This window comes from Lethenteron reissneri, chromosome 19 (genome assembly GCF_015708825.2).
Source record: "Lethenteron reissneri isolate LAM-NWPU_2019-01 chromosome 19, ASM1570882v1, whole genome shotgun sequence".
Taxonomy (NCBI): domain Eukaryota; kingdom Metazoa; phylum Chordata; class Hyperoartia; order Petromyzontiformes; family Petromyzontidae; genus Lethenteron; species Lethenteron reissneri.
In genome coordinates this window covers 1,461,806-1,486,227 of record NC_083797.1, presented here as the reverse complement: position 1 = coordinate 1,486,227, position 24,422 = coordinate 1,461,806, and the positions used below count along the sequence as shown (strand labels likewise).

At 56.4% G+C, this 24,422-nt stretch overlaps 3 protein-coding genes across 9 annotated transcripts in view; 2 read left to right on the top strand and 1 right to left on the bottom strand.

Moving 5' to 3' along the window:
* LOC133344102 (dystrobrevin beta-like) overlaps window positions 1–9,253 on the top strand; it is a 15,182-nt gene extending 5,929 nt beyond the window's left edge. Inside the window, exons 5-20 of one of the 2 annotated variants that reach the window (XM_061554074.1) lie at window positions 77–162; window positions 286–440; window positions 943–1,045; window positions 1,557–1,723; window positions 2,467–2,591; window positions 3,055–3,111; window positions 3,764–3,854; window positions 4,378–4,469; window positions 5,252–5,374; window positions 5,646–5,742; window positions 6,601–6,763; window positions 7,657–7,746; window positions 7,919–7,972; window positions 8,137–8,281; window positions 8,672–8,792; window positions 9,042–9,253. In XM_061554074.1, the coding sequence (XP_061410058.1) occupies window positions 77–162; window positions 286–440; window positions 943–1,045; window positions 1,557–1,723; window positions 2,467–2,591; window positions 3,055–3,111; window positions 3,764–3,854; window positions 4,378–4,469; window positions 5,252–5,374; window positions 5,646–5,742; window positions 6,601–6,763; window positions 7,657–7,746; window positions 7,919–7,972; window positions 8,137–8,281; window positions 8,672–8,792; window positions 9,042–9,182 (1,810 nt within the window). In that variant the 3' untranslated portion in view covers window positions 9,183–9,253. Of the gene's footprint in view, window positions 1–76; window positions 163–285; window positions 441–939; window positions 1,046–1,556; window positions 1,724–2,466; window positions 2,592–3,054; window positions 3,112–3,763; window positions 3,855–4,377; window positions 4,470–5,251; window positions 5,375–5,645; window positions 5,743–6,600; window positions 6,764–7,656; window positions 7,747–7,918; window positions 7,973–8,136; window positions 8,282–8,671; window positions 8,793–9,041 lie in introns of both variants that reach the window. The other variant, XM_061554073.1, reaches the window with a different exon arrangement.
* Window positions 2,277–14,116, bottom strand: LOC133344131 (uncharacterized protein PF3D7_1120600-like). Of its 3 annotated transcripts, XR_009755311.1 has the most exons (4): window positions 14,037–14,116; window positions 5,636–5,792; window positions 5,194–5,447; window positions 2,277–2,597 (listed from the first exon to the last, which is right to left on the bottom strand). XR_009755311.1 is itself a non-coding variant. In XM_061554121.1 (3 exons), the coding sequence occupies exon 3, from the start codon at window positions 5,171–5,173 to the stop codon at window positions 4,442–4,444; it is 732 nt and encodes a 243-aa protein (XP_061410105.1). In that variant the 5' UTR covers window positions 5,174–5,447; window positions 5,636–5,792; window positions 14,037–14,116; the 3' UTR covers window positions 4,396–4,441. The 3 variants fall into 3 exon arrangements, 2 of the variants coding, with proteins under 2 accessions (XP_061410105.1, XP_061410106.1); XM_061554121.1 differs by lacking the exon at window positions 2,277–2,597 and having other exon boundaries at window positions 4,396–5,447; XM_061554122.1 differs by lacking the exons at window positions 2,277–2,597; window positions 14,037–14,116 and adding an exon at window positions 9,846–9,862 and having other exon boundaries at window positions 4,396–5,447.
* On the top strand, window positions 12,948–24,422 carry LOC133344107 (uncharacterized). 4 transcript variants are annotated; one of them, XM_061554083.1, is made up of 11 exons: window positions 12,950–14,364; window positions 15,593–15,685; window positions 16,754–16,878; window positions 17,693–17,842; window positions 18,291–18,343; window positions 18,936–19,428; window positions 19,755–20,098; window positions 20,444–20,508; window positions 20,926–20,969; window positions 22,080–22,252; window positions 23,340–24,422. In XM_061554083.1, the coding sequence occupies exons 1-10, from the start codon at window positions 14,202–14,204 to the stop codon at window positions 22,224–22,226; spliced, it is 1,677 nt and encodes a 558-aa protein (XP_061410067.1). In that variant the 5' UTR covers window positions 12,950–14,201; the 3' UTR covers window positions 22,227–22,252; window positions 23,340–24,422. The 4 variants fall into 4 exon arrangements, with proteins under 4 accessions (XP_061410065.1, XP_061410067.1, XP_061410066.1 ...); XM_061554081.1 differs by lacking the exons at window positions 22,080–22,252; window positions 23,340–24,422 and adding an exon at window positions 21,652–22,069 and having other exon boundaries at window positions 12,948–14,364; XM_061554082.1 differs by having other exon boundaries at window positions 22,080–24,420.

Here is a 24,422-nt window from a genome sequence, read left to right as displayed (position 1 = left end):
TGCCCCAACAGTCTGTAAAGGGTATACGGGGGATCTTTGTCTTTTCTGTGTGTGGACACGCACGTGGCCCGCGCAGCGAGGGCCTGGAGAAGGTGACGACGTTTTCCGTGAAGGTCACCCTGGCCACGATGTGCGGAGGCAAGATCGTGGACAAGCTTCGATGTGAGTTCACACGACTCGGAGACCCTCTCCCGCTCGCATCCCCCCTTCGGAGGGGACACATCTCCCTCTGTGTCGCGCACCCCCCAACCCCCCCGTTTCGCCGCTGTGTCCCGTTTTCCGCAGATCTCTTCTCGGAGCTGTCCGACGGCTCGGGGGTGCTGATGTGGAGCCGCTTCGACCGCTTCCTGCAGGACGTGCTGGCGCTGCCCACCGCCGTGTTCGAGGGCCCGTCCTTCGGCTACAACGCGCAGACGGCGCGCGCCTGCTTCCCCAACCCCGTGCGTTGCCACCGCCATCGCCGCCGCCGCCGCCGGTTCACTCGGCTAGCCCACCGATCCTGGCTCCCCCCCACCCCGCCGTCTCCCACTCTGTGGCCTGCTTCCTTTGTCTCATTTGTCTCCCCCGCGTGTCTCCTTGCGTGTCTTCCCGTGTCTCACTGCGTGTCTCCTTGCGTGTCTTCTCGTGTCTCCCTGCGTTGCTCCCCGCGTGTCTCCCCGCGTGTCTCCCCGCGTGTCTTCCCGTGTCTCACTGCGTGTCTCCCTGCGTGTGTCCCCGCGTGTCTCCCCGTGTCTCTCCCCGTGTCTCACCGCGTGTCTCCCCGCGTGTCTCCCCGCGTGTCTCCCCGCGTGTCTCCTCGTGTCTCACCGCGTGTCTCCCCGTGTGTCTCCCCGCGTGTCTCCCCGCGTCTCACCGCGTGTCTCACCGCGTGTCTCCCCGCGTGTCTCCCCGCGTGTCTCCCTGCGTGTCTCCCGCGTGTCTCCCCGCCCGTACCCGCAGCAGCGCGTGACCCAGAGCATCTTCCTGGACGCCCTCATGTCGGAGCCGCCCCCCCAGTGCCTCGCGTGGCTCCCCCTCATACACCGCCTCTGCAGCGCCGAGAATGGTAACCCCCCCCCACCAAACCTTCATCTCCATATTGGGGGGCAGTAACGCCCCCCCCAAAACTCTCTCCAGCGCCAAGATAGGTACTGCAATCCCAAGCCGAGAACGTGGTGACGATGGTGGTGGTATGTCTCGTTTGGTGGTGGTGGTGATGGTGGCAGTGATAGTAGTGTGTGCTGTTTGGTAGTGGTGGTGGCAGTGCGTGCTGTTTGGTAGTGGTGGTGGCAGTGCGTGCCGTTTGGTGGTGGTGTAGTGGTGGTGGCAGTGCGTGCTATTTGGTGATGGTGTATTGTTTGGTAGTGGTGGTGGCAGTGTGTGCCGTTTGGTGGTGGTGTATTGTTTGGTAGTGGTGGTTGGTGGTAGTGCGTGTCCTTTGGTGGCGGTCATGTCGGCATTGAATTGTCGACGTTACGGATGTCGTCGCGGTCGATGTCACCGCTCGATTTTGTGGCCGTTGTCATTGACGCCACCGTCCACTCGGCGGTTGTTCGTGGCGCCGTGCGCGCGCGCAGTGTTCCACCCGGTGGAGTGCTCGTTCTGCCACAGCGAGAGCATGCTGGGCTTCCGCTACCGCTGCCAGCAGTGCCGCAGCTACCAGCTGTGCCAGGACTGCTTCTGGAGGGGCCAGGCGAGCAGCACCCACTCGAACCAGCACCAGATGAAGGAGTACACCTCGTGGGTACGCAGCAGCAGCAGCAGCGGCGGCGGCGGTGGCGGCGACGCTACCACCCCGCGCTCGCACCAGGCTAGGTGCAGCGCGTCGAGTGTGGAAGGCGGCTCACTTCTGGCGGGGGGGAAGGGGGGGGGGTTCTCGGGACAGACCCAGGTGCCCGTGGGTTGATTGACCCAAGATGGCTGGCAGATGCACCACCCGTGCACCCCACTGTGGCACCTCGCTCAGATTTAGCCGCCCGGTGCTCCGCTCGTTGCTGTGACACCACGAGTGCCAGTCACTGGCAAGGCCACTCGCCACAGAATCCTCCCGTACCAAAACATTCCACCGGTACGGCCATTGAAGGTTAAAAATAATGAACGCGTTCAATAGCGTGGGGCCAAGAGGACATCCCGTCTCAGCGCAAGGCAAACGGGGAATGGCTCTGACTCCAGGCCACTCGGCGTCATGAAGGTTCTTAACAATTGTGAGCAACGTTTCAGTTTCATGTCATTTATTTGGTAGAACCCTGTGAGCCATTCAGCTCTTGAATCGGGTGCAACCGCAACAAAAAAAAACATGAACAAGAAACATCTTAAAGTGACTACGCGCAAACATAAAAATCCAGGAAAAAACAGCATAGTCTTCCAGAAAAAGCACCGTATATCAATGCTGATAGAACAACACAAAGCCCTGGCCTCTCGCCTTGACCAGGATGATGGAGCACAGATGTGCATCTCGCCGTGTCTCTCTCTCTCTCGTGTCTGCAGAAATCCCCGGCTAAGAAGCTGGGAGCTGCCATCTCAAAGACGCTGGGCTGCGTGTCCGGCCGTGAGAATTCCCACGCCTTGTACCCAGAGTCTCCGGACAACGGCGCGGAGACCACGCACGTCGGGTGTGGCTGCACATCACAAAGATAAAGATCCCCCGTGTAGCCCTTAACAGGCTATTGGGGCAAGTGCTGTTAGCGAGTAGCACCTTTGAAGGCCGGCACGGCACACGCGGGGTGGGCGGACAGCACCACACCCGGTTGCCTTTGTCTCCGCAGTGACGTAGTTTACTACACGCCACAGCAGCTACTCATTTGAGGCCGAGTCGACCTAGGGGAGGCCCAGGACCGGTTCAGATAATTTAATTGTCACTGGGTGTTGGTGTCCGTGAGCGGAAATCGAAATCGGGGTCGCCGGGTTCGTAGCGGTAGTGTAGCGCTAACCGCTACACTACCGCTCCCCGTACACACACGTACACACACGTACAGACACGTACACACATGTACACACACGTACACACACGTACACACAGACACATACACTCGATCTTGTCTACAACTGGGTCCCACCCCCCTCTCCTTTCCGCAGCCTCCCCTGGTCCCACTCCAGTGCGATGGACGGAGTCGTCCCTTCCTCGAACCGCAGGTCAGTGGCGTCACGGTGGCTAGGAGATGTTAACTACCTCGCCTGGTATGCAGGAGGTCGCGGGTTGGATCCCAACCCTATTTGGAGTTCGCGTGTCTCTCCGCGTGGATTTTCTCCGGATCCTCCGGGTTTTCTTTCCACATTGAGTGGCCTGGAGTCGGAGTATTTGGCTGTTATACAATTCCACATGATAAGCTACTTCGTTCAGCTATCATTTGTGTCCAGGTTGCTTCAGAAAAAGAACTACATAGCTCAGCAGGTCTCACCTGGTAAAATATAAAATAGTTTAGTTTCCTCCCAGGGCCGTCCATTGGGGGGGTGCGGGGCCCGGGGCAACTCACACCGCGTGGGTCCCCCGCCGCCTTCAAACTAAACCGGGAGTGTTGCATCTGACAGTGACGTCGAAGTGCGGAGCCCCCCAGAGCGCAGGGCCCAGGGCAGTCGCCCACATTCACCGTGTTCCTTTGGGACGACTATGCTTCCTCCCTGTGCACACCCTCGTGTTTCTGTCCATCTGTCCGTTTCTCGGCGTGTCGTCTTTCTCTGACCGTGTCTCTCTCTTTGCCTGTCTTCTGTGTCTCCATCCATGTCTCTACCGTGTCCCCGCGCCTCTGTCCGTGTCCCCGTGCCTCACTCTCATCTGCGTCCCCAGCTCCGTGTTAATGGCCGAGAGCCCGGGCCGCTCTGATGACGAGCACCACCTCATCGCGCGGTACGCGGCACGGCTGGCAGCCGAGGACAACGTGAGGACAACCACGCGCAATCGCACACCACTGCACACCACACACCGCAACCACTGTGTTCTGTGGTGTGTGTACGGCATGCGCTGGGCACTGTGCGTAGTCTGTGCTGCTGTGCACATTGTACCAGAGTGTGCACTGTACGCACTGTGCACACTGCACACACAGTGGGGCCGCACATACTGTACACACTGTACGCGACACACACTGATCGAAGGCAGCAAGCACTGTACATTGTACACACCACACACTGTACACCACACACTGTGCACTGTGCACACCGCGCACTGTGAATATTGCACCACATGCACTGTACACACTGTACGCACTGTGCACACTGTACACACTGTGCACACTGTACACACTGTGCTCACTGTACGCACTGTGCACACACTGTGCACACACTGTGCTCACTGTACACACTGTACACTGTACGCACTGTGCACACTGTACACACTGTGCACACACTGTTCTCACTGTACACACTGTATACACACTGTGCTCACTGTACGTACTGTCTACGCAGAGGGCTCTGGCTGCGGGGGAGATCTCTCCGCTCTCGATGGACGTCAACAAACATCAGCGGCAGCTCATCGCCGAGTTGGAGAGTCGCAATCGGTGAGCGAGCGGCGGGACACGGGCTTCGCTGTCGCTGGTGGTTGTGATGTTGGTGACAGTGATGTTGTTGATGGTGTTGATGTTCGAGAGGATGTTGATGTTATTGCTGTTGTTAAGGTTGGTGGTGATGTTGACGATGTTCCTGATGCTAGCGATGATCTTGATGTTCGGTTGACGTTATCGATGTCGATGATGTTGATCGCGCCGTTGATGTTGCCAAAGTTGATGTTGTCAATGTTGATGTTTCCAATGATCGTGCCATCGATGTTGTTGATGATGTCGATGATGTCGATGATCGTGCCATCGATGTTGATGATGTCGATGATGATGTTAATGATCGTGCCATCGATGTTGATGATGTCGATGATGTCGATGATCGTGCCATCGATGTTGATGATGTCGATGATGATGTTAATGATCGTGCCATCGATGTTGATGATGTCGATGATGTCGATAATCGTGCCATCGATGTCGATGATGTCGATGATGTCGATGATCGTGCCGTCGATGATCGTGCCATCGATGTTGATGATGTCGATGATGTTGATGATCGCGTCGTCAATGTTGTCGATGTTGATGATGTTAATGATCGCACCGTCGATGTTGATGATGTCGATGATCGTGCCATCGATGTTGTCAATGATGTTGTCAATGATGTTGATGATGTCGATGATCGTGCCATCGATGTTGTCGATGACGTCCATGATCGTGCCGCCGATGTTACCGATGCTGGCGACGACGGCGTTGACGTGGGCGAACGGCGTTGCCCGTGGGTGGCGCAGGGAGATCCTGCAGGAGATCCAGCGCCTGCGTGTGGAGCACGAGCGGGCGTCGCGGGCGCCGGCGGCGCCGCCCGACCGCGACCACCACAGCCCGGCCCTGCTCACCGAGCTGCGCCTGCTCAGGTGGGGGCCCCTCTTCCTCGCCGCGCCCCCCTCGCACCTCGCCTCGTCGCACCTCTTCACAGCTCATCATCATCTGTCATCACGCCGTAACAGTCACGTCTTTAACCGCACCGTGTGTACCCTGTGTGTGTACCGTGTGTGTGTACTACGTGTCACGTGGTGTGTACTACGTGTACTGTGCCGTGTGTGCTGTGCCGTGTATGCCCTGTGTATACCGTGGTGTGTGTACTACGTGTCACGTGGTGTGTGTACTGCACTCACCGTTCTGCAGGCAGCGCAAGGAGGAGTTGGAGCGCCGCATGTCGGCGCTGCAGGAGAACCGCCGTGAGCTCGTGCAGCAGCTCGACAGCCTCATGAAGCTTCTCAAGGTGACGGACACCACCACCACCACCTGCACCACCACCACCTGCACCTGCACCTGCACCAACACCACCACCAACACCACCACCTGCACCACCACCACCTGCATCACCACCACCTGCACCACCACCACCACCACCTGCACCACCTGCACCACCTGCACCACCACCACCTGCACCACCACCACCACCACCTGCACCACCACCACCTGCACCACCACCACCACCTGCACCACCACCACCTGCACCAACGAAAGACAAAGATCTTCCCGTGGAGCCTAAACAGATTGTTGGGGCAAGTGCTGTTAGCGAGCACCTATGAAGGCCGGCACGGCACACGAGGGGGTGGGGTGGTCAGCACCAGGCACGGCAGCCTTTGTCTCCATAGTGGTGATGTTTACACACCGCAGCAAGGTACTCATTTGAGACTGAGCCGACCTAGGAGAGACCCAGGACCGGTTCAGATAATCGTCACTGGTGTTGGCCGTAAACAGGAATCGAACTCAGGTCGCCGGGTTCATAGCGCAGCGCTCTAACCACTACACCACCACTCCCCTTGCACCACCACCAGTGCCACCACCACCAGTGCCACCACCAGCACCAACACCAGCACCAACACCACCACCAGCGCCACCACCACCTGCACCACCACCAACACCACCACCAACACCATCATCAACATCACCGTAGCACCTTGATACGATGCAGTGCGGTTCTGTGTGGCGTGGTTCGGTTTTGCGTGGTGCATTGTGGTGCTGTGTGTGGCGTGGTTCCGCGTGGTTCTGTGTGGCGATGTGTGGTGTGGTGCATTGTGGTTCTGTGTGACGATGTGTGGTGCGGTGTGGTTCTTCGCGGTGCGGTGCGCAGACCCAGGGGTCGGGGTCCCCGCGCTCGTCCCCCGGCCACACTGCGAGCCGGCCGATCCCCACGCCGATCCGCACCCCCTCGTGCGGCTCCTCGCCGGCCCACACCCCCCAGGAGCCCCCCCCCAGCCCCGGGGGGGACCCACACACCCCACCCTTCTCGCAGGGTGAGCAACTACAAAGACAAACATCCCCCCTTTATTGCAATATCTATCTACAGGAATCCGATGAGCTATAAAGCTCTTGTTCAAATGCCCAGTTGCCTCAACGAACTGTTGGGGCAAGTGCTGTTAGCGAGTAGCACCTATGAAGTCAAAGCCAAAGATCCCCCCTATAGCCTCAACACTGTCGGGGCAAGTGCTTTTCCGAGTCGCACCTATGAAGTCAAAGCCAAAGATCTCCCCTATAGCCTCAATACTGTCGGGGCAAGTGCTGTTTCCAAGTAGCACCGATGAAGGTCGGCACGGTACACGAGGGAGTGGGTGGCCAGCACCACGCCCGGCCGCCTTTGTCTTCCCAGTGGCGATGTTTATGGTCCAGACCAGGTACTCATTTGAGGCTGAGTCGACCTAGGGGAGGCCCGGGACCGATTCACATATTCGTCACTGGTGTTGAACGTGAGCAGGAATCGAACCCGGGTTGCCAGGTTCATAGTGCAGCGTAGCGCTAACCGCTACACTCCCCACTGGGTGACCATTCAGAGTCTCACACAGATAGAGCATCACTCGCCTCCCAAGACATCACTACCTGCAGCCATATTGCTGAAGGATTATGTTGATGATGGCGGTGACGATGGTGGTGTCGATGATGGTGACGATGGTGATGATGGCGACGATGGTGATGATGGCGGTAACGATGGCGGTGTCGATGGTGGTGACGATGGTGGTGACGATGGCGGTGACGATGGCGGTGACGATGGCGGTGACGATGGCGGTGACGATGGCGGTGTCGATGGCGGTGTCGATGGTGGTGTCGATGATGGTGATGATGGCGGTGACGATGGCGGTGATGATGGCGGTGACGATGATGGTGATGATAATGATGTTGACGATGTTGCCAGGGTTCCGGAGGAATCTCTGTAACGATCTCCTCGTGGCGGCCGACTCCATCGCGAGCACGATGACGTCACTCGTGCGGGAGCTTGACTCGGGTAACCCGCACACACGTGTCACTCGCGTGACACTTGCCTCTCCCACATGCCTCCCACACGCCATTGATGTTATTGTTGTTGATGATGTTATTGTTGTTGTTGTCATTGATGTTATTGTTGATGTTGATGAAGTCTTTGTTGATGTAGTTGGATGTCATTGTTGTTGTCGCAGACATCAGTGGAGACGAGGATGATGGCGGGTTCTTCCCGGCGGCGCGAGATCGAGGTGAGCAGCTGACATCGGGGGACTGGCGGGGGGGGGTGCCTGCCCTCCTTACGCCCTCTCCAGGTTTATGTCTCACCCCAGCGTGAGCCTCGTTAAGAGCACAGCCCCCCTGCTTCTTCCTCTCTGTCCTGCCCCCCCCCCCCCACGTCTCCCTTGCCCCCCAGATCCCATCAGAAGGCAGAGTGGGGGGGGCCGGCGCGAGTGGGAGCCCCCCCCCCACGGGCTGCCATCGCCCCCCTCCCCCGACCTCATCATCCTGGCGCCGTCGAGCGCTCGGCGTCATCTGGGGGGGTCCGGAGCCCCCCACTGGTACGGGACACAGACACCTGCACGCACACGTGTGGGTGTGTACACGTGTGGGCGTGTACACGTGTGGGCGTGTACACGTGTATGTATCCGTGTGTGTGCGCGTATAGCGTAGCGGTTAGCGCTATGAACCCGGCGACCCGGGTTCAATTCCCGCTCACGGCCAACACCAGTGACGATTTTCTGAAGCGGTCCTGGGCCTCCCAGAGGTCGACTCAGCCTCAAATGAGTACCTGCTGCGGTGTGTAAACATCACCACTGGGGAGACAAAGGCGGTCGGGCGTGGTGTTGGCCACCCACCCCTTCGTGTGCTACTCGCCAACAGCACTTGCCCCAACAGTCTGTTAAGGCTACACGGGGGATCTGTGTCCTTGTTTGCGTGCGTGTGGGCAGCGTGCAGGACGAGGGGTTGGCGGCGCCGTCGCCGCGCGGGGCGGGCGAGGGCTGTGCCGGGGGGGAGCCCCTCAAGCATCGGGTCCCTCCGGCCAACTCGCCACTCCCCCTCGCACACGCGGTGAGCCACCTCCGCCGACGATGCCCTGCGGTGTCCTGTCTCCCGTCTCCTCCCGTCTCCGTCCCGTCTCCTTCTCCCCGTGTAATGTCTCGACGAATGGGTTTTCTCCGGGGTGATGTGGAGTGACTGCTAAACGATAGCGAGCGATGGATGCCGAGCGATGGATGCCGAGCGATGGCGAGCGATGGCGAGCGACATCACTGTGGAGTGACCGTGACCCTGCTGACCCTGCCCCTGTTGGCCGCGCAGCTCGAGAGCTCCTCTGGGCAAGACGAGGATCTGGCGTCGGGGAGCAGCGCCGGCCAGCACAACAACAGCGGCGGCGGCGGCGGTGGCGGTGGAGGAAGTGGTGATGAGGGGGGGCGGGTGAGGAGGAGCCTGGTTCAGTAACAGCGCCACGATCGACCGAGACGGCACGGACGGGTGGAGCGGGGCCATGGGGTCGTATGGTCGTGGGTGGAGCGGGGTCGTGGGGTTGTAAGGTCGTGGGTGGAGCGGGGTCGTGGGTCCGTGGGTGGAGCGGGGTCATAAGGTCTTGGGTGCAGCGGGATTGTGGGTGAAGTGGAGTTATAGGGTCGCCGGGGTTATAGGTGGAGCAGGATCGTGGGTTCATGGGCAGAATGGGGGCGTGAGGTCGTGAACGGAGCGGGGTTGTGGGTAGAGCAGGGTTCGGGGACGGAGGGAGGAGTCGGGAGCGGAGCGGGGACGCGAGGTCGGGGGTGGAGCAAGCGTCGGCATCGATCCCAGGACCAGCACAGCTGCGAGCGCAGCGAGGGGAGGCGGTGGTGGAGGCGGTGGTGGAGGCGGTGGTGGAGCCGGTGAAGTCTCCACGGCGCCGCCCTGGAGCTGCTCGGAGCGCTTGGGGCTGCGGGGAACCCGTGGATGTCCATAATGTACATAGCCGGCGGCGTGACGACTTAGAGATTCCTATCACTCGGGGCTGTTGTAAAGGTTTACATATGCACATACGTGTGTGTGTGTGAGAGAGGGGTGGGTGTGTGTGTGTGGGAGGGGGGAGCGGTGGTGCAGCGGTTAGCGGGCTGCGTTACGAACCCGGCGGCCCGGGGTTCGATTCCCGTTCACGGCCAACACCAGTGACGATTATCTGAACCGGTCCTAGGCCTCCCCTAGGTCGACTCATCCTCAACGTAGTACCCCGGTGTGTCAGCTTCAGCACTGGGGAGACAAAGGCGGCCAGGAGTGGTGCTGGCTGCGCCCACCCCCTTGCATGCTGTGTGGGCCTTCATAGGTGTTCGCTGACATCACCTGCCCCAACAGCACCTGCGTAGACCACACAGGGGGTGTTCGTTTGTGTTGTGAGGAGTGCCGTTACCGACTGAGTGTGTCCGCGTATAGTCAGTCCCACGCTGTCTTTCTTTGCTGCCAGTTCTTTTACATTTTCTCCTTTTCCGTACCACTGCCATGGCAGCTGTTGTTCGCGGCTGTCGCTCACTGGCGAGCGGTCAGCACGAATTGTGGGATGAGTTATCCGGTGGTCTTGATGGAAAAGAACTCGCACAGTCAACTCTCGACTATCCGGGGCGATGGGGTCGGGGTAGGGCTTGCCAGGATAAACATCGAGCAGCCAGCAACAAATAGTACTCTCAGAGTTGTGATGGATGTGAGAGAGAGAGAGAGAGTGTAACCACGGCGCTGGTCTGAGCAAGGTTGTTATGATAAGAGCTTGCGAGGGATGAAGCAGAAAGTGTGGCGAGTCAGTGAGTGGATGAGTAGGTGGACGAGTGATTGGCCGAGTGACTGAATAAGTGGTTTTATGAGTGAGTGAGTGGGTTAGTGAGTAGGTAACTTGTGGTGAACATGCAAACAAAAAAAACATGCTCTGGTAGTCTATGATGGTGCATTGTCTTTGAAACTGATTGGTCCACACCAGAGACAGCTTTCTTTAGAGCCTCGTCTCACTGTTAGACCAGAGGACGCCAAAAGGCAAACAGTGTGGACCAATCAGTTTGAAAGACAATGCATCATCATACACTACCAGAGCAAGTTTTTTTGTTTGCATGCTCACCACAAGTACGTGTGGTTAATGCAGACAGGATTCCTTGCAGAAGGTTTCTGTTTGGGTTTTTAACATTTTAACACAACTGTCTTCCATAATATAGGGGTTTTTTGGGGTTAGATCACCTGAGGAAGCTAGTTGTAATTACTGGCGAAACGTCGTACTCAGATTGTAAATGTTGTGGCTTGGCTCTCCAACACACCGGTGTGCTGTACTAGTGACGAATTGGCATGTTCTGTTTACGTGACAACCCTTACTAGTTGGCTGTGTTGGGTGGTGGTGGGTTTTAACGGCACATTTTTATAATTACACGATCTAACCCAAAAAAAAACCTCTTATGGATGATATTGGACGCAAAAGCCTACTACGTGTTAAACTCACAACAGTCTTATTGCCAGAAAGGGTAAAACCTATTCTTATATAAGCCGTATCGTTCCACCCACGTTTAAACGTGGGTGTGTGGGTGAGTGAGTCGATGTGTTGTTGTGACCTGCAGTGTGACGAGTGTGTGGGTGGGTGGATGAGTGAGTGGGCTTGTAGGTGGATGGGTGAGTGGGTGTGTTATTGTGAGCTGCAGTGCGGTGAGTGAGTGTGTGGGTAGGTGGATGAGCGAGTGAGTGTTGTTTTGACCTGTGGTTTGGATGAGACAAAACAGTTGGTAGCCCGAATCCTCAACAAGGAGTGAAGCTCACAGGGAACAGGAACCCTGGTAGTAGTAGCCGCAGCAATAGAAGAGTGATCAGGGGACGACAGACCACCGCTGATGAGTGAGCGAGTGAGCGGAGTGAATCCGTGAGCACTTGGATCATCAGTCACCCCGACTGCTACGTTCTGCCGGGTACCGAGTCGAGCAGCGGTGAGGCCGGAGCTCTGGGTGCTCCACCACAGATGTGGCAGCAGCAGGAGGCCAACTTGGGCCAGATTGGTGCTTGGCACACCGGCGGTGACGATTGCTCGGGAGTTCGATCACGTGGGCAGCGCATTCGGCCGCCCTCGACGAGCGAGGAGCAGCCCCGGTAACCGGAACCGCACTGGCCGCACGGCGCGCGGGGGAATCCTGATAATCGAGAGTTGACTCAGTATGTTTTTAAACTTGCCGATGCTGCTGCTTCGCTGACAGTGGTGCCACAAGCAGAGTCCAGGAACACGGCAAGACACTCAACACGCGTGTCAACAACAACACCCCGTGTGTGGGTGTGGCCTGAAAAGGAAAAGCATGTATCATGGGGGGAATTTTCAGCAATGGCCCTACTTGGTGGCACATTGATTTTGTGTGCTGTGAAGGAGGCCCATTGGCTGAAACGTTGCTTGTTATATATTCTTCTTCTAATGCCACACGCGGCGTGTTGTTTTTGACACTGAACCTGTCGAGACTTTTTTTTCTCCAAAAAAATACTTCCATTTGGTTTACATTTTAAGTTTATATATACACTGTACAGTATATTTTTTATTGGTGATTTTTGTTGGTAAATGTTATTTAATTTACTGAAGACTAACTTGACACGCATGGGAATTGAGAAGAACCGGAAATTCGTGTGTGCACAGCGTTGGAGCTGTTGTGTTTGTGTTGGAGTTGGTGTAGAGGTGGTGTGTGGTGCTGGTGGTGTAGAGGTGGTGGTGGAGAGGTGGTGTGTGGTGGTGGTGTAGAGGTGGTGTGTGGTGGTGGTGGTGGTGTGGAGGTGGTGTGTGGTGGTGGTGGAGAGGTGGTGGTATGTTGGTGGTGGTGGTGTAGAGGTGGTGTGTGGTGGTGGTGTAGAGGTGGTGTGTGTTGGTTGTGGTGGTGTAGAGGTGGTGTGTGGTGGTGGTGTAAAGGTGGTGTGTGGTGGTGGTGGTGTAGAGGTGGTGTGCGGTGTAGAGGTGGTGTGTGGTGGTGGTGGTGTAGAGGTGGTGTGTGGTGGTGGTGTGTGGTGGTGTAGAGGTGGTGTGTGTGGTGGTGGTGGTGTAGAGGTGGTGTGTGGTGGTGGTGTAGAGGTGGTGTGTGGTGGTGTAGAGGTGGTGTGTGGTGGTGGTGGTGTGTGGTAGTGGTGGTGTAGAGGTGGTGGTGGTGTGTGGTGGTGGTGTAGAGGTGGTGTGTGGTGGTGGTGGTGGTGGTGGTGTAGAGGTGGTGGTGGTGGTGGTGTAGAGGTGGTGTGTGTTGGTGGTGGTGGTGGAGAGGTGGTGTGTGTTGGTGGTGTAGAGGTGGTGGTGGTGTAGAGGTGGTGTGTGTTGGTGGTGTAGAGGTGGTGTGTGTTGTGCACGCTGTGTCAAGGTGTTGAGTTGGTGTCGGGGTGTGTGTGTGAGTCTTGTGAGTGGCTATTGCAAATGTGAAAAGCTTTCAAAACAAATCATATCACCTGTACGGGCGACCTGTAGAGAATAATAAATTACATCACTGTGTGTGTGATGCTGTACACGGAGTCATAACGCACGCTTGTCACACACCCCGAACGCAACACTCCGCTCGCCGCTGATGTGATGCGCTAACCGCTGTCCCACCGTTCCCTCCGACGTTGTCAGTCTCACTCGGTCTGGCAACACAAGCTCGCATTGTGACAAGCATGTCACAGGATAAAGACAAAGATCCCCATATAGTCTACACAGGCTGTTGGGTCAAGTGCTATTCCGCGAGCACCTATAAAGGCCAGCACGGCACACGAGGGTTTGGGTAGCCAACACCATGCCTGGCCGTCTTTGTATCTCCACTGCTGATGTTTACACACCGCACCAAGTAGGAATTTAAGGCTGGGTCAAACCTTGGGGAGGCCCAGGAACGTTTCAGATAATCGTCACTGGTGTTGGCCGGGTTGGTAGCTCAGTGCATGAACCACTGCGCCACCACTCCCCACTTTGTCACGGGAACCAGGAGCACATACAAACAGTTTAATGAGTTGAATGTCCATGATAATGGAGGTGATGGAGCCGCTAGTGCTGGAGATGGAAACCTGTGATGATTGATGATGCGAGTATGAGCGATACAGATATGGATGATGGTGTTGGCGATGAGCGATAGAGCTGAGGATAGTAATGATGATGATGGTGGTGATGGCGATGATAGCATTGGGATTAATAGGATGACTGATTATGTTATTATGAGACTGACGGTGGGGTTATCATAGGGATATAGGTGATGATGGTCCTTGACGTAGTGTGATGATGGTTCTGGTGAAGACGGTTGCTATGGTGGTGATGGTTGCCACAGTGGTGATGTTTTCCGCGGTAATTCCGGTCGGCATGATGATGATGGTTACCTAGGTGATGATGGTTGCCACGGTGATGATTGCCGTGGTGATGGTGGTTGCCCCAGCAACGGCGGTTGGCATGGTGACGACGATGGTCGCCATAGTAATAATGGTCGCCGCTTCTGCGCGGCCACGTGATGCGGCGGGGCTGAGTCACGTGACACGAATGCCGACATGGCGGAGGTCCGTGACGGCCTCATCTCCGAGTACCTGGACGCGCCGCTGCTGCGGGAGCGAGGGGACCGCCTCCTCTTCGACCACCTCTACCGCCTCGCCGTCGCCTACTTCGAGCTCGGAGACTACGAGCGCCTCTCCGGCGTCTACCGCGCGGCCAGCGGTCAGTGGCAGTTGTAGGCCTCGGCGAGCCCTCCCCCGTTGCCTGACTCGCCTGCCGCTCCCGAGGTGCACGGTTCCCGCGGAGTGATGCGTCTATGCGCCCCCTCCTCGGGGCTCTCTCTCGTTCGTATCTCACGTCTGTCTGGTCGCTCTCAGCTCTCTCGCATCTGGCCTCGACCCATCGCTTCCCACCCGCCTGCTCCGTCTCATCTCTCCTTTCATTTCCTGCGCCCACTCTCCCGGCTCCCCACCCCCCATCTTCACCTCCATTACCTCTCTGTTCCCGCGCCTCTTCTCGTGTTGCAGAACGGCGCGAGGGAGCCGATACCCACGCACACACACACGGAGCTACCTCCGAGATCTCTTCAAGTGTCCCGGTGCAGAAAGTATGAGGCAGCACTTTGCAACCTGCCCTGCCACAGACGAACTAAAGTTCGAACTTTAGTTCGTCTGTGGCAGGGCAGGTTGACGACGGTCAACTCGATATTTGAATTCTGAAAAGCAGAAATTCATTCCAAATTATGAGCACGGTGCAATCATTTGTGACCAGGCTGTGACCATCAACTCGCTGTGCGAGTCGTTTGACCTCACATTCATGGGCACCTCTCCGTGTAGGCCTCTGGTTCTTTTTGTACGTCTGTGGGGCCTCTCTGTAAGTCCCTGGCACCCTGCCTGAGGCCGTCCAGTGGTTCTCAAGCGGGGGTATGTGGACCACTGGGGGGTACGTGAGGCGATTTGTATGTGTGTGGAATTATATCATGCACGAGAGTTATTTGTGAATAGTTTAATCACGTATGAATCTGCAAATATAAAATAACTACGATGTAAATGCAGTGTTTAAACTAGAACGATATAAAATACATTTCTAAACTCACGGATCGTAAACAATGTGGTTTTCAGGAGTAACCAGTGAGCATGCAGAGCGGCCATTGAATAGTGTTATCCCTTTGCAGTTATCTCGTTACCTCACAACATGGATAATTGGTGAAAATATTGATGTGAATTATTTATACGTTTATTTATCAGAACCATGTTGGGCCAGGCAAAAGGGCCTACTCCGTTAAAACAGATTTCAACAAGGCGGGGCGGGGGGGGGTAACAGTCGTATCCAAAAAAGGTTGAGAGCCACTGCTCTAAGCCAAGCGGGCATCTTGTCGTCGTCGTCTTTGCGGAGTCCTCCTGCTGCTTCAGCTCCACCACGTGTGCGCGTACCGTGCTGGGTGACGCAGGCGCCCTGCAGTTCCTGCGGGAGGAGCAGCTAAGGCAGGTGCAGTGGAAGTTGATCCAGCTCATGGAGATGGTGATGCGCGGACAATTCTTTGGTGAGACGCGCGAGCACTGGAGGTGGTGTTGGTTGCTGTGATTATGGTGGCGGAGTGATGGTGCCGGTGGTGGTGATGGATGGTAATCGTATTGATGGATGTTGGTGATGGCTGGTATTGGATGGTGGTATTAATACCCTCTACGGGGAGGAATTCCACCTATCTGTTAGAGTTTTTAACAGACAACGAGACAAGAAGTCACAGCTTCTCGAGACGCTGGCCTTCCTCAAGAGATGCCTCACTTGATACAGTAAATTTTAGCTGTGACGGTCCCACCTGATGACGGAGACTTTTGTTGCCTCCGAAACGTCGTGATTTATTATTTTATTTCTATAAATTTTATTATTTATTATTATTTATTTTTACCTACGTGACTTTACCGAAAAAACCTAAGAGTATTGGGGCAGTTGTTGATCGTGATGGGCACTGATGTTAGTGGTGGTAGTGCAAGAATACCTGCGCCTGCTTGAAAACAATCAGGCTGGCCTGCCTTTGATTCTGCCTGGGTTTATTCACATGAGATTGTGTGAGGTGATCACAAAGCATTGAAAGATATGGACTTTTTTTACAGAAGTGAGATCCTCCGGCAAGTGATGTTGCATTTGCTGTGTCATGTAGTCCACATGGTAAAGCACTCTAGTCGACTTTATGATAAAAAAACAGGTAATGGTGCAGTGCTGAAATGTCTTGCTCATGCCACTGCTGGCAGAAGGGCCTCCACTGACGGGGGCTCTACAGAGCCCACCCCCTAAAGAGTATTTTGGCTTACGGTTTCACATTCGTCAGCCGCCACGGAACAGGTGGAATCACCTAACCTACTAACTGCTTTGTGCCAATTTATACTTGTGGGTGGACAGAGGCGTTTGAGAAATTTGTCCATTTGAACTGAAGCGTGATCAAATTGTACTGATGACGTCTGTATTGCAAGTCCAGCGTGTTAACCACTACACCATGGACCTTATGTCATACGGTAGGGTATATCCTAGCATTGCCATATTGTGGCAACCATTGTATGGAGGGTGGGGGACGGTCGGCTGAGCGGACGCTTGCTATGTTTTCCGTCGTCAGACCCCGTCCGCGAAGGCAACCAGATGCTGCTGGAAGGGGCCGTGGAGATGGTGGACATGCTGGGCAGGGAGTGTCAGTTGGAGCCCGAGGTCACGCAGGAGGTCACGAGAATACTCAGGCTTAAGGTGCGACCTCCCCCCCCCCCCCCCCACTGACGGTGGGAGCCTCTAGACATGACCGCAGATGTTGAGTTCTGGGATGATGTCATCCTCTGCGGCCGTTGTCCCACAAGGTGGTTCGCTGCTCACTGTGAGAATTTCGGACGGAGATTTGTTTGTGGCACTGGTAGTGAGTGAAATTTAATTCGATGGTGGAACAAAAATAAAAGTTTAACTTTTGCAAATAAAATTTGGATGGGAGATCGGAGAGTGGTTTCCTGAGGCCATGTATCCTCATTGCTCGTGGAGCATGGGAACAGGAACCTGGGTCCTGGGCCCGTGCCGGTTCACATGGATGCTCATTGGATGCACAGCTTTGTTACCAGGTCTCTGTAGAATCTTTGGGTGCCTTATCGGATGACTTTGTGTCTTAACGATAGGCCTCCGCAGGGCGTTAAGATGAGGCTTAGCTACCTGCATGATGAGAATACCAGCTATGGCACTTTGGGCACTCAGCTCCTCGCCCCTCCCTTGGTTCGCTGAACTAGAGAACCTCGTGGGTGGAGGAGGAAAGGGTGATGGTTTCGCCACAGGCGCATGGGTGCATCAGAGCGCCTGCGATTGTCGACACTCAGGAATTAGAAGGGGGCTCACTTGGGCCTTTGCCAGGAGGGACCCTAGGAAGGGGGCTCGTTTGGGGGGCTTGGGGCAAGAGGGACCCTCGGGGGTTGGTGCTGGATAGTGGATGCTGCTTCGTGGTATCTTGGAGTTTGCTTGACTTGAGCGCGCGTGTGTGCTGTGCTTGTGTGCGTGTGGTGACTTGGTCTTCTTTCTTGCTCAGCTCCTGACGGAGGCGCGCGTGCAGGTGCAGCGAAACAAACGGCTCCAGACCGACCTCGTGGACCCTTGGTACTCGCTCGACTTGAAGCCGCATATCTTACGAATCATCGACTCCGTCCCCCAGAGCAGTCAGGCGTCCTCCTATGTTCAGGTGCCAGCCCCCGAGCTCTCCGCCAGCTCAGCTTGGTTAACAAAGCGATGTTTCCATCAGGCCCGGCTAAGCTCCTCTTGGGTTGTGCGGCCAGCCAGTATACCGCGAAGGAGAGTGTATATATGTATGTTGAATTTCTTTCGTTCTGTACGTAGCCAACTGTGTTAATCGGATGTGCAGGGAAATTTGAGGTTGGTCAGTTCATTGTAAAACCGCCCTTGTCGACTTCCCCAAAGTGGTACTGATTTTATCGACCCTGGAGGGAGAGATGATTGGCTGGGTAAACCCCAGACCAGGATTTGAACTCGCAACCTTCTGTTTGTGAGCCGTTCGCTCTTCCGCCGAGGCATCTTTGAGACCAAACACCTCGCACTGCTGTTGGTGAGCGGTGTGGTCAGGAGGAGGAATGTAACACGACTGATGCTGTTGATTGTGTGTTTGAAAACAGCTCCTGAAAGAAAGCCTGGCTCAAGAGACACCTCCAGCTGACAAAACAAATGGGTAGGTGGTGTCCGTGTGTTTGTGACGGGAGTCCTTGGTGTGGCTGTCGAAAGGAGAAGGTGGAGTTGCGAGTGACGCCTAAGAACCTTGATCTGGTTAGAGAAATGGAGGCGTTCGAGGAGAGATCGCGAGGCCCAGAGTCACAGCTGCGAGGCGGCAGTGTACTCCGAGAGCCTCTCGGATGTAAAGGCGCGTTGGTGGGGTCGACAGAGGTGAAGAGGAGGGGCTGTCATCTGTGTAGGAATGGTAATTGACTCCTAAGCCGTCGACGTGACGACCAGTAGGAGACGTGCAGGCATCAAACAACAGGGAGCCGAGGACAGCATCCTGAGAGGACTCCCGTGTTAGAACGTTGATGCTTGCCCATCCAAACACCATCGAGACTCGACGTCAGCATATAATCCGCATATAATTTGTTTAAACGAATAGCGATTCAATGCTTGAATTGTGAGCATCAGAATCGAGGTTTTAGTGGACGCGTCGATTGAGTGGCCGCCGGCTCGTCGTCCGGCACCGGCTGTGGTGGCGTCGGCTGGCGTTCCTCCTCCGGTCCGAATGACACCGACCTCTACCCGTGTCCTCGTCCCCACAGCGGTGAATTCCTACACAGGGGCCACATCAAGGAGGCCTTCCTCTCCATCTCCGACTGCCGAGAGGCCGCGCTCAATACCTTCGAGGTCTTGCTGCTCACCGACGTTCCGCCTCTGGGCCTCAAACTCGCCCAGCCGGCCATGGGCGCTGCCAAAAGCTCGCCAGGGCCCAAGCGCCGGGAGGACTCCTCCGAGCCCGACGGCGCCACGGCCAATAATTCGGTGGCGTCGGCACGGGTCATCTCTGTGCTGCCGAAACAGTCGTCCCCGGCTAAGGGACTCGCGGGGCCGGAGACTCCTCGACGCGTTCCTAAGGGCAGCCGGGAGGAGAAGGAGAAGGTGGTGGCAGCACGGCCGGCGACACCACCATCGCCACCACCGCTATCCCCTCTCCTTTTGAGCGACTCGGAGGAGCTGCTGCCGATGCGGATGATCGTCCAGAGCAAGCGGAGCGACCCGAGCACAGCTGAGGCGGCGTGCGACGATGCCCACCAGGTCAGAGCCACCACGTGCGAGCGTGGGGAGCGGCGGTGCAGTGGTTAGCGCACTGCGCGAGGAACTCGACGACCCGAATTCGATTCCCGTGACGATTATTTGAACCGGAACCGGTCTTGGGCCACCCTTAGGTGGCTTCAGCCTTGACCGAGTACCTGGTGTGACGTGTTAACATCAGCACTGTCGGCAGGGCGTGGTGCTGGTCACCCAACCGCTTTCCTGTTCCGTGCCGGCCTTAATAGGTGTTCACTAACACCTCCTACCGCAACAGTCTGTTACAGGCGATATCGGTGGGGGTGTTTGTTTTTCATTGTGCACGCGTGAAGATGAGCACCACCGACTTCATCCCCTCCACTTACGAGGAGACACCGCCCACCGCCCCCGCCAGGGATGTCGCGCATCCCGGCTCGACTCCACCGATTTTGGCGATCATCGGAAGGAAGAGGAGGAGCGACAGCCCCAGGAGGCGGGTGGAGGAGGCGGCCGCCACCCCGCGGCTCGTGGAGGACGGCGAAGTCGCGGGGCCCAGCAAACCCAGGGCAGCCACGATCTCGCCAGCGAAGGCGACTTGCGACAAATGGGACAAAGGTCACGGGCACGCGGCGCGCAACCACGTTGAGCGGACCGGCAGGTTTCCCGGCGACGGCTTCAGCTCCGCGGAGATACGGGGGTGAGTGGGGCGCGCCTGGCTCGGTTTAGACCTGAGCTGTAGGACAGGGAGGGGGGTGGGGCTATGTGGAAGGGGGGTGGAGCTAACATGACAGGGGGTGGGACTATAGGGATTTCTTGCAAACTGCTTTTTGTGTTTAGTTTTTGTTGTCCTTCCCCCGCACTTCCGATAATCACGGTTGGCTACATACGGTGCGAAGAAGTTTCTTTCACATACGTGCATACATAAGTGGTAAGGGGGTCACTGTAGGGGTGGAGGAGTCGACCTGTTTATGACCCCACCGCTAAAGTCGTGTCGATTGTGTTGCCCTCTCTGACCCTTGCCTTCCCCCCCCCCCCCCCGCAGGCTGCCCCCCTTGATGATAAAGGACGAGTGGTCGGATGAGGAGGACTTGTTTGGGCCGAGCAAGGGTGAGTGTCGTGCGTGCGACATCGCCACAACCGGTGGGGCAGGGAGTTGGTGCGTGACGTGATGAGTGCCAGCAACACGCGTGCATGTGCACACACGTACACACGTACACACAAACCTGTTTGCGTGTGTACGTGTGTATGCGTGTACGCGCGCCTCAAGACTTTTCAAGAGGGTGCGGCCAAGTCTTCGCAGTAGCAGGGGCGATGTTGCTGCTGCTGTGTGTAAAACAAATTGAGAAATGTGCAGGTCAATACCAGTTACATTATTTGCGTGTGGGAGGAAAACAGGAGGCAAACGTACATACTCCAAGCAGCAAGGCACCCGAGTCGGGAGTCGAACCCAGACCTCTCTTGCTGTGAGACACGAACGTTACCGCTGCCGCCCGAAACCAACGTCTCCCATGTGCGCGTGTGCAGTGGCAGGAAGACAATCCAAATTCGGCTCGTCGGCAAAGAAGAAGGTGAGGGAGGCTCGGGCCCCGAGTGAAGGTTGTTTATCCATCGTCACCACCACCACCGTCACCACCACCGCCGTCACCACCACCGTCATCACCGCCGTCACCACCGCCGTCATCACCACCGTCATCACCACCGTCACCACCACCACCGTCACCACCACCGTCACCACCACCACCGCCGTCACCACCGCCACCGCGTGGGTTGAGAACGAATTCCCATTGGCCGCTGTGGCGGTCGCTTGTAGAGACTTGGCCCCACAGCAGCGACGTGGCCCGGCTCGCCCTTGGCCGCACACACGCGCAGTCTCCACCCTTTGTCGCACCGCGCGCCTCCCACTCCCGTTCAGCGTCGACGAGCTGTGGTCTCGGGGTCACTCCGAAGGGCGGCGGAGTCAGGGACGTGTGACAGCGGCGGTGGTTGGAGGGGGGGGGGGGTCACGATCGCGGAGAGTGCGGTTTCACTGCCGCGTTCACCGAGCCGTCCTCGCGGTTAATCCGTGTTGGTGTCACCACCACCCTGATAATGTCTGTCGTAGTGATCATCTTAAGTCATTGTCATCATCATTGTTGGACATGGACTATCCACCCCCCCCCCCAATCCAAGCGATTGTGTTGGGGGCTTCATTGTAGCAGTTCACGTTTAATTTTTTTCCCTTTCATTTATTTCTCCACGTTTACCCAGTAGCAGAGGAAGATGATGAGGTGCATGCTGGGCAATGCAGTTGAGAGATATAAAGAGGAACACGGAGCGTGGAAAACAAACAGAGGTTGTAGGCATCATAATTCACAGCCCTTTGTAATATTTCACTGCTGGATAAATACTTCCCCAGGCCGTGTCGGGTCGTGGGGGGTGTTTGACCCTACTTCACCATGCTGGTGAGTGCAGCTCCGTCAAGCGGGAGGATGGGGTGGGATAGTGTTGGGGGAAACGGTTCAATTATCACCACTGATGTTAGCCGTCGGTCCCTGTGTGCTTGTCTCCTCCCGGTGTCCTCTTGTCCCCAGTGTCTACATCTCACTCATGTCCCCATCTCTCCTCCTTGTCCCCATGTTCCTATCTCGCCCCGTCCCTGCCTCCCCGCGTGTGTCTCCGCATCTCTGCGTCTCGGGTAGAAGATGTGGACAGAGACGGAGACACAGTGTCTGAAAGAGGGCGTCGCAAAGTTCGGCGTGGGAAACTGGAGCAAGATCAAGCGGCACTACTCCCTGAGCCGCACCACCGTGCAGCTCAAGGACCGCTGGAGAAACATCTCCAAGTAGGGGGGCAGCACAAGGTTCCTACAAACGTAGGTTGGAGGGCAGTACGGCTTAAAAACTAAACTATAGAACTGTTTTTGATTTGACCAGGTAAGGGGTGTACTGAGCTATTTAGCTCTTTTTCAAAAGCGTCCTGGCTATCACAAATGGTAGCTCATCGAAGTGGTTTATATGGGGAAATTTAGAGCACCCAAAAATGTGGAGGGGAAAACCGGAGGACCCGGAGAAGAATCCACGCGGCCATTGGTTGAGAGACACGCAAACTCCAAATAATCAGGCGTCATGGTGGGGATCGGACCCACGGCCTCCTGCATACCAGGCGAGGTAGTTAACATCTCGCTACTGTGGCTTAGGCGGGGAGGGGGAGCGACGTGGGCCACGGCGTCTGGGCTGGGAAGAACACGCCGGGCATTGTCGGGCGACGTAGCGTCTCCGGGCGAGAGCGTGCGCCGTCGCGAGGGGTGGCCGTGAGAGAACTCGCAGAGGGCCCGACGGTTTGCAGCGCGGCCCCCGCGGCTTGTCGGTGCAGGAAAACCCCTCGACGCAATGCGACAGGTCAACCAACAAAGTCTCCTATGGCTGCCGTGGACAGGGGGACAGTCCGAGAGACGATCGTCGTCACTGCTGAAAGGTGTTTTTGATATGGGAACGGCTGGCACCCAAGTGTCCATTGGCGTGCATTCCTCTCGCTGGCACTTCCTGCCACAATGCAGCACTCTGCTGGGAGCAGTGAGGGGGCGGGGGGGGTCTCAGGACAGCTACCTGCGCTGTTGTGCGCAGGACACCGCCTCCCCCCTCCCTCCACATTGGCGGGGAGAGGGAGGGCGCCCACGTGTCTTCTCTGTGCCCAGCCGCGGGCATGGAATTCACAGCGTCACCTTCCGACCCTCAGGAGTTTGTTTTTTGACGGTCAGGAATGGATGCCGTGGGTCCCTGGCGCATCACGTGGGAGAGAATGAGCGTGCGAGACGATGGCATTCAACATTGGTTGGTAAATTAAGTTGTCAAGTTTGTGTCGTGACGCCGCTGCTGCGAGGCAGTCCGTGTTGCATTGCAGTGGCGTGTAGTGTGTGTGGTGCGTGTGTGGTGTGTGTGATGTGTGTGGTGTGTGGTCAGGTAAACACGCACGGGGTGACGTGAAGACGCCGCCACGAAAGACACTCGCACAATTCCATTACAATGGGTTTTGTCAAAAGATACACTGTCGATCCTTGGGGTTGGGAGTCATAAACCCCCTTAAACCCCTTACCCCCCCTGACCCCCCTTACCCCCCCTGACCCCCCTTACCCCCCCTGACCCCCCTTACCCCCCCCCGGACCCTCCCCTCCTTCCCTGGATGTTGTGGTTTTACATTCAAGATCTTGGTTTCCTTAGGCCCTAATTTTTAAATGTTTGTCTTTTTCTGCAAATAAATCTTGGCTGTTCTGCCAGTTTGTTCTGCTGGCGTCACGTGCTAAGATGAAGGATCCACTCGGATCTCTCCGCAGAGCAGTGCTAAGAGACTGTAACCTGCGGAAGTGGATATCAACGAGCTACAGCTGAGATCCATTCAAGTGACCTGGTCTGAATTAGTCCAGGCCTGAAGAGTCCTCTTCCGTTCTGAGGGTCCGATTCGGACTCTCAAATGGCGGACAAAGTCAGAGTGATCTCCTGCTGCTCAAATGAACATGCAGGCATTAGTGCTCATCTTCTGTTCATACCACTGAGCTTGTGGAAATTCCACGTTCATATGGCGGGGCGAGTATATCCAGAGGATAACCACTGTTGACTTCCCAAAATATTGGAACTTATTTTATCTGACTCACCCCCCACCATCCAGGATTTGAACTCGCAACCTTCGGATTGCGAGGTGCTCGCTCTGCTGATGAGTCACCTGATGGGCTAAGACAGAGATCCCCCGTGTAGCCTTAACAGACTTGGTGCTGTTAGCGCGTCACACCTATGAAAATCGGCACGGCGCACGAGGGGTTGGGTGGCCAGCACCTCGACCTGCCGCCTTTGTCTCCCCAGTGGCGATGTTTTCTGCACACTGCTCACATTGCCGCACGCGTCGGGCACAGGAGGAACGTCGTACGTGCTGAGTCGTGATGTCATGTTCCACGATACGTTATTAAACGTGACGATACGACTTCTGATATCCGTTTCCCATAACTGTCTCCTTGCATTTCAGGATTTGTTTTTGTGCGTTTATGCAATTCT